This window comes from Thunnus maccoyii, chromosome 7, assembly GCF_910596095.1.
Source record: "Thunnus maccoyii chromosome 7, fThuMac1.1, whole genome shotgun sequence".
In the NCBI taxonomy this organism is placed as follows: Eukaryota; Metazoa; Chordata; class Actinopteri; order Scombriformes; family Scombridae; genus Thunnus; species Thunnus maccoyii.
The window spans coordinates 24,696,374-24,714,815 of record NC_056539.1 but is presented as its reverse complement, the minus strand read 5'-3'; the positions used below and the strand labels follow the sequence as shown (position 1 = coordinate 24,714,815).

The window sequence follows — 18,442 nt, the reverse complement described above, 5'->3', positions numbered from 1 at the left end:
TTACTGTTGTGATGTCAGATGTCTTTTGGTTAAAGGTCCATAACTTGAGGCGAACGTATGTAAAAATGCTCCCTGCTAGTCAAAAGCCCAGGCTTCAACCTGCGCTGAATGCATCTGTTACCTTTACTTCCGGCTTGAACATGTACAAATGTATTTGAGAAGTTTCCATTTAGAGTAAAGAATAAGAAGTGAAATCCTGCTATTATAGTTTGTTTCATGGTTTGTTTACGTAGCCTCCAGAACCACCGGAAGTCTCCTGAGGGGCAACTTGCAGAAGCTGGCCGATCAGAACGGAGCGAGCTCCACGGGAGGGGGGCCTTAAAGAGACAGTAGCTAAAACAGCCTGTTTTAGACAGAGGCTGAACTGAGAGGCTGCATAAAGAGCCAGTAGATATATGAGGAGTTTTTTGAACTGTAAATCATGCAAAGATATTCCAGTAGAGCTCCAGATGAAAAATACAGACCAGGAAGTATGCATGATACATCCTCTTTAAGGAGATCCCAGAGCAATATTATTTATGGAGACCAGAAATCTTTGTTGTGCTCCTAGGTTTTAATAATGGAGTGAGTGAAAGTAGAGAAAATGTGGTTTATGGGAAATTGTTTTTCTGCATAAACAGCAGGAGGTCAAATCAAAATTCAAATCTTCTAATTTACATTGTTTGATATACTATGTTAAACAATCTGAAATCATGTTTCAGCTCTCCGGCAGGTCATCTGTGCTTTATTTATACAGGAAATAAAACAAAACAAAAAGAAAAGAAAAGAAAAGAAAAGGAAAAGAAAAAATCAGGGAATGCCAAGAAAGACCCTGAGAAAAACTATGACAGGATTTTAAAATTGATTTTCCTAAGTTTGTGTGAGGCAGCCCTGTTTGGCTAAATATGGTCAAAATCCTGTAATGTGCATCCACCTTAATACTGACATCAATGTTGTATAGAAAGTTAGTGCAGTCGCAGGAGGGAACAACTAAACAAAACGTTATTCTTTGTCTTTCAAAGCCAGTGTCTTTCAACGAGGAAAGCCTCACTATGTGCATTTCACAACAGCAGTTCATTCTACCTTCAGCAATCTGGTCTTTGATATTACAGAGGGAGCGGTCAATAGTGGCTTTAGCTCTCTCTGTTATTATCCCTCTTACAAAAAAGTCACATCTTCTTGTGACTGCACCCACCGCCAGTGCGCGTCGTACTCCAGATGCATTTTGCCGTTCATTTTGCAAGTATCCAAGTCAATCTTTCCATTTTTGTAAGGTTTGAGTTTAGGGCTCTGGCTCGTCCCCAGTTTCTCGCTGAGGCAGGGGCGGGTTGGGCTGCCTGTTTGTGTAGTTGTTTTTTCCAGGATGCCATTAGCCTTAATGGATTGTGTCAGAGTATTGTTCTTAGAAACAAGGCTTCCCTTACCGGTCTCTGCAGCCTTGGTCCAGACTGCAGGATCTTGCTTGGACCCCTCAGACTTGGCTTTAGGAGAGCTGCCAGGAATTGCTGGTTTCCCTGTTCCAGTCCCAGCAATACCAGTCCCAATGACAGCACTGATAACCATAGTCCCAGGTCCAGTTTTCACCTCTGTCCCATTTCCAGCCACAGTTCCATTCTCATTTACCCCGGCCCGAATCCCTATTCCAACTCCACTTCCAGCCCCGGCACCAATAGACTTCACTCCAGTCATAGCCGCAGTAACCATGGCCCCGGGGCCTCCCGCTATCCGGCCCCCAGCAGCAGCCTCTAAGACCAGTGGTGTGGAGGAGCAGATGACCGACTCCGAGCTGGAGGGGCAGTACTCATCCATGTCATCCGCCAGGGTGTCCAAGTAGCTGCCGATAGAGATGTTGTCCAGCTTGTCGTTGGGGTCCTGCAGGCTGCTCCAGGAGCCTCTCCAGGAAGTGTCAGGGCCCTCACCCAGGCTGTACTGACTGCTGGTCAGGCTGCTGCAGCGGCTCGTCAGCGTGCTGCGCTCCTCCAGCAGCCACTTCACCGCCTCGATGCCCTCGTGGACTGCCAACAACTGCTGCAGGATCTTCACATCCACCGAACGCAAGTGGGCCTGCGCAGACATAGAAAGGAGAGACAGGAAACTGTGAAGTTGTTTGTTGGTTGGTTATGATTATTTTTTATTATGTTTACATTTTGATAGTTTGCAGTTTTCAATAGGAAAGAAAAAGTTACATGTAAGAAGCAGACAAACTCTGAACCTGAGTGTTATTGAAATCTGGAGCTCATCAATTCAGAAACTCCAGGAGATGTGGATATCTTATGCAAAAAGATTAATTGATAAACACAAACTTGATGGACCAAGGAGATAGCAGTTACATTTCAAAGTGTCGGTGTAGACCCAGTGTAATTCCACAGCAAATGTGAGGGAAAAGAGTTAACTGAGTTATTCTCAGTTATTCCTGCAGTGCCCAGGCGATCTTGTCCCTAGTCACAACATCGCTTTAAGATTGTTTACTTTGGCACTGTCTCTATGGCAACAATCATAAAGCCAGGTCAGCTCGACCGGGAAGAAGACAGCTGTCTGTCCTTCACTGTCTGCTTGTCTAAGGAGCAGGAAAATAGAAGCATTTTCATATATGACACATACTATATGAAAATCCCTTCACACTGAGGAACCACCAGGACACTGCAGATATCTATTTCAAGCATTCAGCTTTGGCTCCGGTGACAAGTGCAAATCTCACTATAGAGCTATTAAACCTTTGCAGATGACCATAATAGGAAGTAACATATAAGAGAAGCTGGCAGGTTGAATGTGCACAGCTAAAACTGGGGAAACGAAGAAGGGGAAGGTAGATGAAAAAAACTAAGAGACTGACAGAACTAAGACAAAGAAGATTTAGGAAAGCATACTGTAAGTTGTGAATCAAGCTGTTTAAAAGTGTTAGCAAGAAAATCAAACTAAAACTAACACTGCAGGAAAAGCTGTTGAGAGATGGAAATGTAATACAGTGGAAAGTTTGACACATTTTAGATCTAAAAAATCTAAATTCCATTGGAAAAGCTTTAAACTGAAGTGTAAATGCCCAATAAATGGTGCAAACTACTCAAAGATTTATTTATTCATGATGTCATCTGGTAGAAGTAAATAAAGTGATTATCAATCTGAAATAACAGCCACTGCTGCTTATAATGTGATGTGTGTGTGGGGGAGGTTGAAAAAAAAGCTAAATGGTGAGTAAAAAGAAAAAGATGGCTGCAGTCATGGAAAAATTCCTCCCCAGAATACATTACCAGAGGTCTGCGGTGAAGTGCAGGGCCAAGAGGTGATATATGGCATCAACATTCAAAGCTGGGCCTGATGATATCCACACCTTTCTGCAGATAACCAGTTTCTCTCTTAGCTAAAACCTTTGGTCTCTCTCAGTATTTCTACATAATGTTTTTGTTTTTTCTTTCCACTGTCTATCACTCTTTCTCAAGGCTAACTCTGTTTTCTGGAATCATATACATTGCAAAATATGCAGTTTAAAAACAGCGTATATAACTATAACATGTTTGTGTATTTTGTGTCACATGATTATGGCTACTTTCAGACAGGTTTCATGGACAATTACACTTAAACAATGTATCTTGTACATTTTGTATAATTTGTAGTTTAGTCACATTTATGATTATAGGGTAACATAAATTGAAACATAAAAGTATGTTTTAGCATTTAGGGAGGAAACATTCAGATCCTTTACTCAAGTAGAAGTATGTAAGATTTGCATAATGTACTTGGAGTATTAGAAGTAAAAGTAGTGAATTCAGAAAATTGGGACAAATATTATACTATTATATACTGTACATATTAGTAGGTTATTAATGCTGTTGCATTAATTTGTAAGAAACCTTATAGTTGGTCTAATCTAAACTATTTTACACTATTGGGCAGTTAACCATAATTGGAAATAATTGGAAAAACAGTTAGGAGCAGCTGGCAGGTTTTGCAGTGCTAAAAATAGGGAAACATATAAGGTGAAGGTAGAGGAAAAAAGCTTACAGATGGATGTAAAAGACAGAAATAAGAAAAAGAAGGTTACTATTATATATAGTAGATTGGTAGTAGAGATAGTAGTAGTAGTAGATTTTAGTAGATTGTTAATGCTATTGCGTTAATGTGTATGAATCATTACATAGTGGAGTAGAAATATAAAGTGCCACAGCCATATGAATCACTGTCAGACAAAATACACAACCACTGCTTGTTCATATACAAACTATAAACTGTATATTTTACAGCATATATGATTCTTATAGATTGTGTAGTGATTGTTTTACAGCAAAAAATGTTTAAAAATGGTCAAACCTGCATATGTAACATTTTTACCAATGGCAGGTAGAAGTGAAGGGACCTTAAGCCAGTAAGACCTTTACTCTCTGGCCTTTTGGAGTCTTTGCATATCTCTCTTTTCCTGTATGGGGTCCTTATGACCTTCCAGGTCATGTCAATAAAACAGTGGAGGGGAACGTATTGATTGTTCCAACCTGCCAAGCTACTTATGTTGGGTCTGCATGATGTTAGTTGTGCCTTAAGCTGACTGACGCTTCACTGCGGATTTAGTCTATAAAGCTCTGTCATTATCCATCAGTGTTGTTAAAACCTTCCTGCCAAGAGACTCTACCATCTACAAGAAAAAACATGGAGAAATGTAAGGAAAAAAAATATCTCTTGTACATCTTCTGAATGCATAAGTGGTGGCTGACCTTTGTATAAACCAGTCACCATTCAGAACAGCTAACACTGCTGGCTGCAGGGTGAAACTACTTGGCACATTTTTTAGTCCACTTCAATTCAATGTCTCTCCTTTGTCTTTCTAAGTATCCGGCCCACTGTGGTTAAAAAAGCCACACAGTAGGAGGATGATTTAGATCAGTGGTTCCAAACCAGGGTGTCAAAATCCCCTCAAGCGGTCCCAAGATAAATCTGAAAAGTCATAAAATGGTTTTTTGTGACCTTTTACTAACTTTTCTCATAAAATATTGGTTACTTTCACCTCTGACAATGTGTACGCAATCTTTGGTTGAGCAGCTCACAACTCATGTCCATATACAGGCCATAAAAGGGGATCAAAAGTGCTTCATTTTAACAATTCAAAAAGGTTGGGAACCACCGATTTAGATGATACTGCATCCTCATGTTGAATAAAGTTGATTTGACTTTTATTATTCGCAGGCAATTATGTTATCCGTATCAAACTGTCATCACAGCTAATGTCAATATGGGCCTTCATGATTAGCTTAAGCACCATTTGAATGCCTTGCACCACTTTAATGTGCTGTTTATGTGTTCACAGTAAGTGACTTGTGAGGACTTAAATGTTTGCAGGCTTACACAAACCTAAACCATAACCTCGCTTTACCCCAACCCTTAACCCAAACCCAAACCCAAACCTAAACCTATGCATAATCTTAATTTCAACCAAAAACCAAGCCTTAATCCTATAATATGTATGGTTGAGGTTGTGGGGATCAGAATTTTGGTGATAGATGGGGGATGAGTCACTACAATGTGACTGTGTGAACAGATGTTTGTCCCCAAAACGATTAATACAAGTACACAGAGACATGAGCTAAGAAGCAGAAAAGACACCTGTAGCAGGAGATGAGGCAGGACATCGTTTAACAGGAAAGTAAAGGTGTGAGCTTTGTGGTCAATGTTGTGCAGCTCGGCTCATGGCAAGGTCAAACTCAACACTGAGTTACACCGGCAGACAGAGCTCTACCAACATGTGATGAAGGATAAATAAATGAAGGGAGTGAGGAAAAGAGGATATAAATATAAACATCTATCCACTCTATATGAAACAAACATAATATGATAAATCCACACAGGGAGGAGCGCTGGACAAAAAGAAGATCAACAACCACAGCTTCGTGTCTGTGTGTGTTAGTGTGTGTGTGGCTGTAAACCTCCTGGCATCCTGAGGCGCAGACATGAGGGGTGGGGTTCAGGTTTGAGGTTTGAGGGTTTGAAGCTGGAAGAGACTGAGTGCGTAATGAGGGTGGCAGTAAAAGTAGCTCCATGCCTGTCAGCGCTGAGGTGGCACAACGCTAACGAAGCTGTGAGCTCCACTCGTCTGCTGCTGAGAGGATAGATCCTGTAAATTATTCTTTAGTGGGACGGTTGCATTTTAACACAATTTAGGAAAAATCTCTGATGGTACTGTACCTGAACCAAACATAACAATTTGTATCAACAATTACATGTAGACACCAAAAATTTGACAATTTTCATCAATTTTAAAAGGCAGTTTATGACTAGCCTCTGAAATATATACATACTTTGATTTTTAGGGTAATGATCTGTGAACATTTATGTGAAAGAAAATCATGTTGGTGTTTGGTGTTTTCCTCCAAAATATATAACCATTGCAAAAGCATAATTATCATCATGCAGTTTCCAGGAAAGAAGTGTAAAATAAAAAATTAAAAAACATTAAATAATAGAAACACAAATGTAAAAATAGTTTATTTTATCATCTAAAATGCATGACTACAGTTGCTTGTGGTCACAGCAATGCCTTTTATTTTGAAATCAATGTAGGGACAATATTTGATTGTTACTGACTAATAAGAATAATTTTCTTTTCTTTTTTTTGTCTACATGCCCGTCTTTGTGCCAACAGTGGAAAGCCTTCTAGTCAGCATGAATGCCAATCGTGTCTTGCATTGTGTGCTGCTGCTGTTCCTTGAGGAAATTCTTTCCACTGCATTATTTTCATTATTTACAGACTGATTATGGTCTTTAATTATACAATGAAGTCAAAACATACTCATTACAGAGAGGACCCTGACAAATGAAAAAGGTCAAACTGGGGCCAAATGGATTTTTATGTGACAGCAGTCGGGGTGAGAGTGGGGGGATGGATGTCCAGGACTGTGTAGCCTTGAGGACTGAAACACCATTAATCATCTTTTTTTTTCATTTTTGTTGCCATCAGTATACAGCCAAACAGATTTCAGTTTTCCTGCTCAGGCAAAAGGCCAAGCACCTTCTGGCTGATCCACAGGATTCTGGAAAGCTCATTTTCCTGCCTTTTCATCCGCTAAATTCAGTCATGTATGTACACTGCAAACAATATTTAACTAAACAGTGAATGAATTGAAGTGAAGTGAATTTAATTAAACTACAAGTATTAATAAAGATGATTTGTTTGCTTCTTTTTTACCTTTGTATCGCTTTAATTAATACATTTAGATTTTTGACCATTGGTTAGTTACAATAAGTGACTTGAAGATACTTTTGGATCTGCTGTTGTGTTCTGCATTATTTTTGAAATTTCATGGGGTAAACAATCAATTAATTAACTGGAAAAATAAAAAAAAGATGAATCAACACTGAAAATAAATAGTTTCATCCCTCACATGTATGTCTGAATACATGTAATGAGGTATCTTCCATCTATTTCAAAGCAGAAGGAACTAGTTGAGACCAAGACTGCGCCAGCACTCACAAAAACATCAGAATCGTTGGAATGTTTACTGTTATGGATATTTTGTTGGACTTGGGTTTTCTCTCAGATTGTAGTTTTTCTTGGACACTTCCTTGGACATTTTTGTCACAATTTGGATTTCATGGCAGAGGAAGTTGTGGCTTGAATGGCACTGAGCGCTTTGGATCACAGTGTGGAATGTTTGCTTACATGATTACATGAGAGGCACAAACCGGGCCTACAGCTGCTGCAAATAATCCGACACATTTCAGGCAAGAAGTCTTTGGAGGTGATTTCTAATATTAACATGTTAACTGTGGTTCTTCCTTGAGGTTTACATAGTGAACTTCTTTTGTTAACAGTTGCCTAATCGCACATCCAACAGACACAGAACAACATAAACATTCATTTGAAGTCATGTTTCTGGCTGTCTGGTGAGGGTAAGTCCGATATTCACTCTCTTTTTTTAGCTCTGTTTTTATCTTCGGTGACTCTTGAGATAAATATCTCTCCCTTTAACTGCTAAATGCTTCACTATGTTCAGCAGCTTGTTTCTGTCTGCTGTTTGATGCTTGGTAAAGTCATGCTCTGTGAGCAGTGAAATTTAACCAAAACAGCAAAGTTGCAGGGTGGAAAATCAAACCAATGCTCTGCAGAGCTGAGAGGAACTGCAGAGACTGGTAATAACTTTCTGACAGCTTGTTACTATGAGGGACGCCTTTCACATTACCATGTCATTTGATCCACTGTTATTATACAAATATTAATTATAGCCACTCTAAAGCAGGTCCAATTCTGCCAAGTTGTCCTATTTCATTATTTCAGTAAATAATCTTTCGACTTTACTGGTCTGTCATTTTCTCTTTTCCCATCACATCCACAACACTGTTACCTTTGCTGTAGTTTGAATGAGTGGGTATAAGTTCAAAAGGTTTTTTCTTCTGATATTTCTCTTCAACATACACATCCTCAAATAGCATATTGGTAGTACAAAAACAAACTCCATATCTCAAAGTTCCAGTACAGCATTATTTTACATGTTATTGTAGACCAGTTTCCCCCAGTAATATGCTAAATTATGCATCAAGATGCTCCAGAATCTGATCAGATCCATCTTCTCTTTTGTGGGAATGTGTGGTGTAAGAATGCACTTTCAAAGATGTATTGACAAACTGAGTGTAAACACAGACATTCAGTCTTGATTGTGATAACATAAGTACAGCTGAAGCCTGATCCGTGACGCAGACTCTCTCACGTGGCGGATACAGCTTCCCAATGTCACACAGCCATACCTAACAGACTGCTGAATCACTGCCAGCAGAGACATCACAAGCACACATCAGTGCTCACATTCACCAGCAAAATAAACACTCGTCTCTATTGGCGCAGTCTCTCTCTCTCTCATGGTGTCACTGTCTGTCGTTTCACCTTCCCAATCTAAATCAAGCAGACACACAACGCCCTTGCAGTCACCATTAGACAGAAGGTCGGCCCTGTCCCTCTATAAACCTCCAACTGCTCCATCTGTCTGCATTCACCACTGAATGCTTCATAAAATATGCACTCATCCTCGCTGTTCTCCTACTCATTTTCTTTTTAGTGTCTCTGTATTTGACAGCTGTTTTTTCTTTCCTTCTTCCCTCTCTTTTATTCTGTTTCTCCTTTTCAGAACCAGAAAACATGTCTTAGATTGAAATTTGGCACAGTAAAAGTCAAACAAAATAAAGATACATGTTTAATGAAATTACAACACAGCCTGGAAAAACATTCTACCACGTTTCAATCCTGATTTACCCAAAAAATGCAAATAGAAGCTTTCAATTTGATACACTGCTTTTCACAGATTTACAATGTTTAGACTAATGTTTTACGGGTTTACAATGTTCAAATTGCTTTCTGCATAGCTGTAGAAGATGCATAAAGCCCAAATCTCATCAGCAGATACTAGATAGAAAATAGAACAGTTTCAACACACAAGACACATAAGACGACTCATTCTAACGTAAGAAGAGAGTGGGATGATAGATTGTTACTGTATGAAAAAAACACAATATGGTTTTCCTCTGGTGCAACTGAGGAATCCTGAAATATGAGAATTCCTTTCAGCTTCAGTGGTAAGTTTTATGCATCAAAATGATAAAGAGTGTGATGGAGGAATGAAGGAGCTCAGGTCATTTTGGCAACTAAAAGTCCTACATTGATCGCCTGTGACCAGAGAGAGGAGGAAGACTAAGATTAAATAGACTAGTTTTTGAATCCCTTCATCTCTGCTCTGCACTGAAAACTGACTTTGCACTGACATTCATCCTCCCAGAGGTGGATGACAGAGACAGAAAGTGACAGGGGAAAGCTACAAAGAGATACACAAGCAGACATGGAGAGAGAGAGAGAATGACCTAGGGGGAACAGCATTCGCCTTGTATATATCTTTTGATAGCTGAAATACAGGTGCTGATCATGAGTAAAATGCAGCTAGTACAAAAAAATGCCTTCAGTGTATGTGTGTGTGTGTGTGTGTGTGTGTGTGTGTGTGTGTGTGTGTGTGTGTGTGTGTGTGTGTGTGTGTGGCCGACTGCTAGTCTTCCGCGGTTTGAAAGGAGTGTCTCTATATCCAGTAAATCTGTTTAGATCAGAGGAGAGCATGTCTTCCATTAGACAGCTGGAGATGTGTGCAAAAGACAGGAGCTTTAAAACTGTCATGCAGAGATGAACAGCAACACTAAAATCATTAATAAAAACATTTATTTGCCTTCAGTTCGCACTGCCGTAAAATGTTCTCTACTGTGTCAAGACATAACTGTTAAGAAAACGCGTGTATGTATAAAGTCTGTTTATTCACAGACAGCCTGCAACCAGAAATCAGACAGCTAAGAAGATCAACACTAAAAGCCTTTCCAGTAATGACGTCCACTTTCTATACATGTGTCAGTCATCTCTTCTATCCTATTATCCATATTACTGCAAGAAAAAAGGATGCAAAGGATGCATTTTCAACATTAAAGAAAAAGCCTGTTGATGAATTAGTAAATTAATCAACAACAACTTTGACAACCAATTAATCATTTAACTCATTCATTAAGCAAAAAGGCCAAACATTTGCTTTTTCCAGTGTCTCAAATGTGGGAATTTCCCCACTGTTTCACATCATTATATGAATATCTTTAGGTTTCAGACAAAACAAGCTATTTGAACACATTACATTTGGAAATTGGGTATTTTTCATAATTTTCTCACATTTTATGGTCTAAGCAATACATCTATCAATCACAAACAAACTGAATTAAGAAGATTAAGGAGATTAAGCAATAAAGAAGTTAGTTAAAAAGTCTGGTAAGCAGTGAGAAATAATTTTGGTCTTGCTGTGCCATTTTAAACGGAAATGTGAACTTCATCATTTCACCTGATTTTAAGCTGAAAATGTGAAAGGCAAATGCACACTTAAAATATTTTGCCTTATTATATTACATTTATTTGGCTTTTGCCCACAGTGACTGACATTCAACACAATAGGCACAAGAGCTAGATGTCACCAAAAACTGGAAATTGAATCCTCCGAAATAAACAACTAAAAGCGAGTTCAGAGTGCTACTGTTGTCTTGATCAAAGTCTTGATTAAATCTTGTAAGATTTTGATGTTTTAATAGATGCAACAATCCTCAGTTTGACTCCCATGTCGTAATTCAGGCTGATGCATGTGTCAAGTGACAAGTCTTTGTCTGGTGAAGTTTACATACACGTTAAGCGTGTTTGTTCCAGTCAAACATAAAGTACAGTGTAACAAGAAATACAGCACCACATCCTGTTTTTCCTGACAATTAACAAGGAGCAAAGCAACATTTCATTGCTGGTGGTGACACAGTGACAGCATGGCGCGCACACACACACACACACACACACACACACACACACGCACACACACACACACACACTTACATCCTTGATCTTACAGTAAACAGATGCTGCAGCCCACCATCACTATTCTGAGCGATTATAGATACAGTAGAGTAACAGATGAATGAGGGACACAAGAGCAAAATACACCAATACACATGAAAAGTGAGAAAAAGAAGCAGATGTTACTCTATTGCTAAACATCCTGTGTGTGTGGATGTCTGTGTGTCTTATGAGTCAGAATTAGACAGAAAGTGTTCAGTATCAAAAAAACAACAACAAAAAAAAACACATCCAGGGTTACTTCCAGATTAAGTACACAAATGCATGCACATGTGAGCTTTTCCATTTAGCTTCACTCTGCAGGCACTCTGTCTGCACATGCATTACTGCACATCTTACTAAGCAGATTTTTTTCAATTCAATTCAACTTCATTTTTATAGCGCCAAATCACAACAGGAGTTATCTCAGGGCACTTTTCACATAGAGCAGGTCTAGACTGTACTCTTTAATTTACAGAGACCCAACATTCCCCCATGTGCAAGCATTTGGCAACAGCAGCAAGGAAAAAACTCCCCTTTAACGGGAAGAAACCTCAAGCAGAACCAGGCTCTAGGTGGGCGGCCATCTGCCTTGACCAGTTGGGCTGAGAGAGAGGAAGAGCTTTCTGATGAAAGTGCAAAGTTCAGAACTCCTCTTCTGCACTCTCGACACTACACCAATCCCATAGATGAATGAAGCAAGCGCACACACACACACACACACACATGCAGGAGCAGCCTGGCTCTGTGCTGGAAGTTTCACTCCCCTCTAGTTAGGAAGTGGCTCTTTATCACTATCACTTGTCTCTTGATCCTCCCTCCTTTGCAGTAGGCCTGATTAATGAGTAAAACTGTTAACAAATCAGTCTGGTCCTTTGCTCTTGACAGATTTATAGAAACTCTCTGGATGCTCTGGGAATCTAAACTGGGGGCTTTGGTCAACTATTCACTCTGGAACTCGCTGACAACAGTGTCTGGAGGTTACAACAGTTCATTTCTCTACAACTTTCACATTTTTGACAGGCTAATAATTTTTATTGCTCCCTGTGAAATTAATAGGCTCATAGAAATGTTGGAGGATAAATATTGGCCTCTGTGAATCCTAATTTTGATGAAACTGGTGTTTCAGAAATATAGCCGATATTTATACATATCGAGTTATCAACACATCACCATGGTGCCAGTTTGTAATGTGATGTGTAAAGCCTCTATCTCCACTTCTAGCAGCATGGACATTGATGGAGGATGGAAGTGTCACGCTTGAAGAATTGGGGAAACACTCAATAGCAGTAAATGCTTTCAATAAAAACTTGCCATATGATAATGTTTCATACAGTAGTGTTTCAATATAATGACTAATATAATGACTGCAGCTAATGATTATTTTAACTATTCATTCAACTGTCGATCATTTCGTATATAAAATATCAGATTATGTGAAAAAATGTCTCAGTTTCCTGGAATTTTCTTGAGTCTTTATATGTTTTGTTTTGTCCAAAAATAGTTCAAAACCCAAAGATATTCAGTTTACAATTGCAAACAACCAAGGAAACCGGCAAATATTTACATGTGCGAAACTGGAAGCTGGCATTTTTGCTTAAAAAAAATACTCAAAAATAGAGCATAGCCTTAGTTTAGGCAGAGCACTGAAGTTGCACTTGGTCTCAGCTGTGATGTGAATGTTCTTCACAATCACTGACTCATCCACAGCTGTGTGGCTGATAAACATCCGATCACATTCATGCAGGTGTACACCATGGATTCAGCCCGTCCTCAAAGGAAAAATGACAGTATAGGTTGAAAATTTGGCTGGAAAAAACGACCTATAGTTACGTTTGAGTGACAGATGCCATCTAGTGGCCATAGCAATAATGACCCGGAGAAGTGACGCAGTTCAGATGACGTCAATACGAGGTGGCGGGTTGGGTGGATGGCGAGATAGATACATGGCAAAAAGTGGACTTAGCTGCAGGGGCTGACCGCTGTTCGCTTCCCGTTTCCAACCGCAAGTCGGAACAGCTTTTTAAAAACTATTGTCATGGTGTTTACTGTTGTTATGACGATGAAGGTTGCCTAACTTTAAGGAAGAAGTAACTTTAACCCAGTGATCATTTTAACCAAAACCATGATCTTTCCCTAACCCTAACCAAGTGTTTTTTGTGCCTAAACCCAAAGAGACGTTAATCAAAGCGTTGTCACACCATAAAACATAATTATATTTTAACAGTGATTTGTAATGGTTTTGGACAGCTGTGATAGAAGCGGCATATTACAAAAAGCTCCCATGGGTCTCTCTGGGGCGCATGGTACAATCGGCCAATGTGGTCGTTTAATGATGAGGATGTGTTGGCCGATTACACTCTTGCTAATGCAGTGTGCTGCTGCAGCTCTCTCCACCACCCCAACCTCTTCCTTATGTGGTATTTCATATTTTAACTAAGATTTAATGTTTATGTATGTTAGAGGGATTAGCTCTCTAAGCAGGATCCTCGTCGCTGCTCAGAGAGCTCCCTCAAACAGCAGAGCCTTTTCAGTCAAATCTAAATGTATAAACATTTGCTATAAATGGTCATTCCTTTTCAAAATCAAAATTGTTGCCCACTAATTTTACTGGCGGCCTACTAATTAATTAATGTGTCTAATGCTGACACATCTGGTAATTTATTGCAGTCGTGCAGTACTGTAATATTATGGTGCATACTGTTATAGTAGTCTTAATGTGAGCTTGCCTGGTGTACACTAGACACAACAAAGATTTCAATGCCAAGTGTGAATTAAACTCAACTAAATTACATAGTAAATGCAAGATATATGACGTTAAGAGGGTGTGTTGAGAGGGTCAAATTGTATTTAAAGGCCAAAATTCTTAAAACTACTGCTGAGTGTAAGTGTTGGGTTACAGTGAGGAGAGCACCATTTCCTTTCTAGGACTCCTCTGACTCCTGTTTCTAAATCGCATTTTCACCGCCAGCATCCTGTGGGTTCCACAAATCCTGGAGTGAAATAAGTTTCTATTTTCTAACATGTGACCAAACTGATAATGTGTTTTGGATGTTTAAATGTAACCAATGTGTTTTGGAGCAACTCTCTCAGAAGACCACTTGCTTTGTTTGGGAGGCTTGTGGTGACAGTGCATGTGCTCTGTATCACAACCACAAACTGGGTGCATGCCTGCATCTGCCAAAGGAATGTATGACATACGTGATCACAGAAGGGAAAAAACAACTGTAGAGTGGTGCATTATTGCTACAGGCCCTACGCTGTTTGTGGGAGGGGGGAGTCCATATAAATAAGAAGACAGAAAAATGTGCGTTCAATGGAACAAATCAACCACCGTAAAAAGAAACCGAAATAATCTACTTTCATTGTCTTTACAGAAAAACAAAGAACAGAAGAAATGCTTGATGATAAACATAGAAGCCAAAGCTGGAACTGGTAACAACTTGATTTGTTGTGAACAGTAGCATACACACTGTAAAACTGTGAAAAAGACTCTAATAAATTGGCAATATCATTAATAAGAGAACTATGGAAAGAATAAAGGGATTCTATGGATTTCTCAAGGTCAGAAAACACCATAAATTTCCAGTTCGGTCACACTGAGAGTCCTTACTGGACTAATGAGTCACATATTAATGCTTAACTAACTGGTAACTAAGCATTAACTAGTCCTGTGTTAACATGTAAGTTTGTGCCCATATGCTGACAAATGTTAAAAACAACATTAAGGAGAAATGTTTATCATCATTAATCCATCCATTTTCAATAACTGCTTATCTTTGCAGGGTCATGGGGGCGCTGGAGCCTATCCCAGCTCTCTAAAATAATAATCTGATAAAATTAATCAGCATATCATAATATGCAAGCACAAAGTATAAATAACTAAAAAGCACTGGTTAGTGGGGTTCCTGGTATACTAATAACTGCTAAAGGCATCTTAAACTTGTGCAGTCCTGCAGTGCACAATCCATGGCAATGTCACAGGAAATAAAACGGAGATTTGAAAATCTTGGCATTGACTTAAGAAATGAAGCCTTTATGGACATTTCACAAGAAAGTTAACATTTAGCAGGGAGTTGCAAGGTAGACTCTTGAGTGCACAGCAGGGACCTGAGAAGAAAAAGGGCTGGACGATGTCACTTTTTCATAAAACATGACCATGTCTGCTGATGTTCAGTAACTCTGTCAGACACCTTGCACTTTGAATGTTGGGATGTTACATTTTAGTCTTTAATAAGAATTTGATAGCTATGGTGAACAAGAAATGGCTTTCAAAAATTTATAATGGACTTTTAATAGCGATCATCACTTGAGGAAAATTGAAGAGATCTCTCTGTATCTGTAAATTACCCTAAATGAGGAGCAGGAAAAAGCAGAAACCTTTTTCAAATAATTAAACTTGATGTTATTTAGTACTGTGTGGTTTTTCATTAAGTACAGTAATATAGCCCAGGCTTTCAGGAGTTGTACAACTCAGTGACTGTGCTGCTGTACCAATGCTTTCAACCATGCATGTCTGAGTCATGACAAACTGATCTGCTCATAACTGTTAGTATTCACAACAACACTGTTTAGGGAATAATAAGGTTTAGATTGTTCACCTTTCAGTGTTGTATACTGGTGATGTCAGCGAATAGCGAATGCCACATCTTGGAAAACGGAGTCTGCCACACATCCAACAGTGTGAGCCATCGCGCGCGCGCGGGCACACACACACACACACACACACACACACACACACACACACACACACACACACACGCACGCGCACACACAATCGAGTGCAACATTCTTACCATCTCCATCTTCAATTTCTTGATCTTTTCATCCAAACTCTTCTTCCCCGTATCCTTACTGGTATCGTGCGCGGTGGCCAGCTTGGCATCTCCCCGGATAGAGGACGCCTCCTCCCGCATCCACCTGAGCAAACCCTCGGGGGTCTTCCGGCCGATTTTCACCTCTATGTCTTTCAGATCTGGGATGGTCTCGCTGGCAGCAATGCCTTCATCCATTGTCGTGGTCATGCGTAAAAAAAACGAAGAAATCCGCAGGACAAAGATTACGTCCTTTTCGTTTCTTGGAAATTGTTGCCTGTCAAGCTGCGAGAGTCACTTCCTATAGGATTGTATGGCATCATATGCGACTCCAGCTGAGTTGGACTGCGCCAGGAGAGAAAAACAATTTGACAGCATCAACACAGCAACGTGTGAATGATTATTCCAGCAGAGTAATGCAGAGAAAAATCCGTGTTTACTGATTTAGCTGTATTATCATCTCAATGAAGCTGCTATATCTCAATTAACTAATGATCATCAAGTTTAAGATGAAAAAAAAATCCTCTATTTTGCTGTTTATTTCCCGAGTCTTGTTGATTGGTTCCTCTCCAGCGGTAAATACAGTTCGCTCTCCAGAGTCCAGCGTCACAGAGTGTGATCGCTGGAGGCCGGTGAGGCTGATGTGTCTTGTTGGAGATCCCTACGCTGAGCTACATTGCGCAGATTCCACCTGCATGATGACAGCAAGCAGCAACCGCAGAGTGGGAACAGAGACTCCAGACTGTCAAGTCAGCCAGAGTTACATCAAGCAGCTTCCGGTAAAAGCTTCAAACAAAACATGCATAAAGGAACACGTTGGCTATCAGTATCAAAATCAAAATAATACTGGGGCTATCGTTCTTGTCAAAACAAAAACCTTCCTGATTGCAAAAGTATTTATTTCATTTTTTAAGAAATTCTGAATAAGCAACCAGAAAAATAAAGCATCTCACAATCATGATAACTTATTATCTAATGATTATGATTTTGTATGTCAAAATTACACTCAGTTTCAACTTTATTTATGTATAAAGCAAAAAAGATGGATAATGTGCACATCCAATCCTAGCTGGTTGGTACAGGGCCAAAAACAGCAACAAGGGGAAAGGAGAGGCTGTCCGCACACTGAAATTGGAAGTAGTTATTGCAACGTTTCCACCTGCAAGATCTACCTATAAGTAGGAGATCGCACCATGCAAATAACACCGCCATCAATTTGCCAGAGACAAAACATGCAATGTAGCCCACGAGAGACCTGTAATACACTTGAAAAAAAACAACATCATTATCATTAAACAAGAAAGAGAAAAGTGTGTAGCCCACATTGTGCACAATATGTATAAGAATATCTATATTAGTTCCAGGTCTTGGCTTTATTAGGTATACCTAGCTAAAGATGATGACTAATACAACATAACTACCGTAATAGAAGATATAATGGTCAGCTCCTGTTAAAATTGTTGTCTAAATATGTTAATTCAGTTTAACTGAGGTTGTAATTTGTAGTGCTATTGAATTATATTCCTTTATACTAACAGATGATTCTGATATTCTATCCTATTATTAGTGGGAAAACACCTCTCAGTATATAACCCGATGCAATTCAACAGCATCACAAACTACAGTCTCCAAAATAACCATTATATTGAATCAACACCTGTAAAACAGGTTTTACAAAACCTGAACATTATAACCTTGATGAAGGTAGGATTTACTGTTGGGCCATTGTATGCACACTGCATTAGCTGATGTACTATATCTCATAAGTATTACTTCATAAGTAAAAAAATATGACTTAGTATCTCTTAATTATGACCCACTAAGCCATGACAAGGCGACCATTTTATTAAATACAATCCCATAAATCAGACCTGAAAATAATCCTACCTATATGAGGTAGGGGTTCATTATCATGGTATACATCATTTTATATCATGATGTAGCATATTTTCAAGTCAAGTCCATTTTATTTATATAGCCCCATATCACAAATCATACATTTGCCTGAGGGGCTTTACAATCTGTATAGCAATACAACATCCTCTATCCTTTGACCCTCCATTTGGATGAAGAAAAACTACCCCCCAAAAAAGGAGGAGGGATCCCTCTTCCAGGACAGATGGATTTCAAGAAAATCAATTGGGAAATCTATTAAATACCTGACAAATCAAAGTATCTGTCTTAATTTTGAGCCATTTTTACAAAGCAACTATCTCAGCTAAAACGAAGGCTTCAAGACTTGTTAATCTTTTTCCAGATCGTTTCACTCATGAGCTATTTAGAT

The 18,442-nt window shown here is 39.2% G+C and overlaps 1 protein-coding gene across 1 annotated transcript; it reads right to left on the bottom strand.

The window, feature by feature from the left end:
- Window positions 1-373: 373 nt before the first annotated feature.
- Window positions 374-16,941, bottom strand: lurap1 (leucine rich adaptor protein 1). Its single transcript, XM_042417148.1, has 2 exons — window positions 16,141-16,941; window positions 374-2,043 (listed from the first exon to the last, which is right to left on the bottom strand). The coding sequence occupies exons 1-2, from the start codon at window positions 16,366-16,368 to the stop codon at window positions 1,138-1,140; spliced, it is 1,134 nt and encodes a 377-aa protein (XP_042273082.1). The 5' UTR covers window positions 16,369-16,941; the 3' UTR covers window positions 374-1,137.
- Window positions 16,942-18,442: the final 1,501 nt, after the last annotated feature.

Coding starts and splice junctions, on each gene's coding strand:
- lurap1 (XM_042417148.1), bottom strand. CDS start 16,368: ATGACCACGACAATGGATGAAGGCATTGCTGCCAGCGAGACCATCCCA. Junction 2,044..16,140: donor AGAAATTGAAGATGGAGATG/GTAAGAATGTTG, acceptor ATGTCTGCGCAG/GCCCACTTGCGTTCGGTGGA.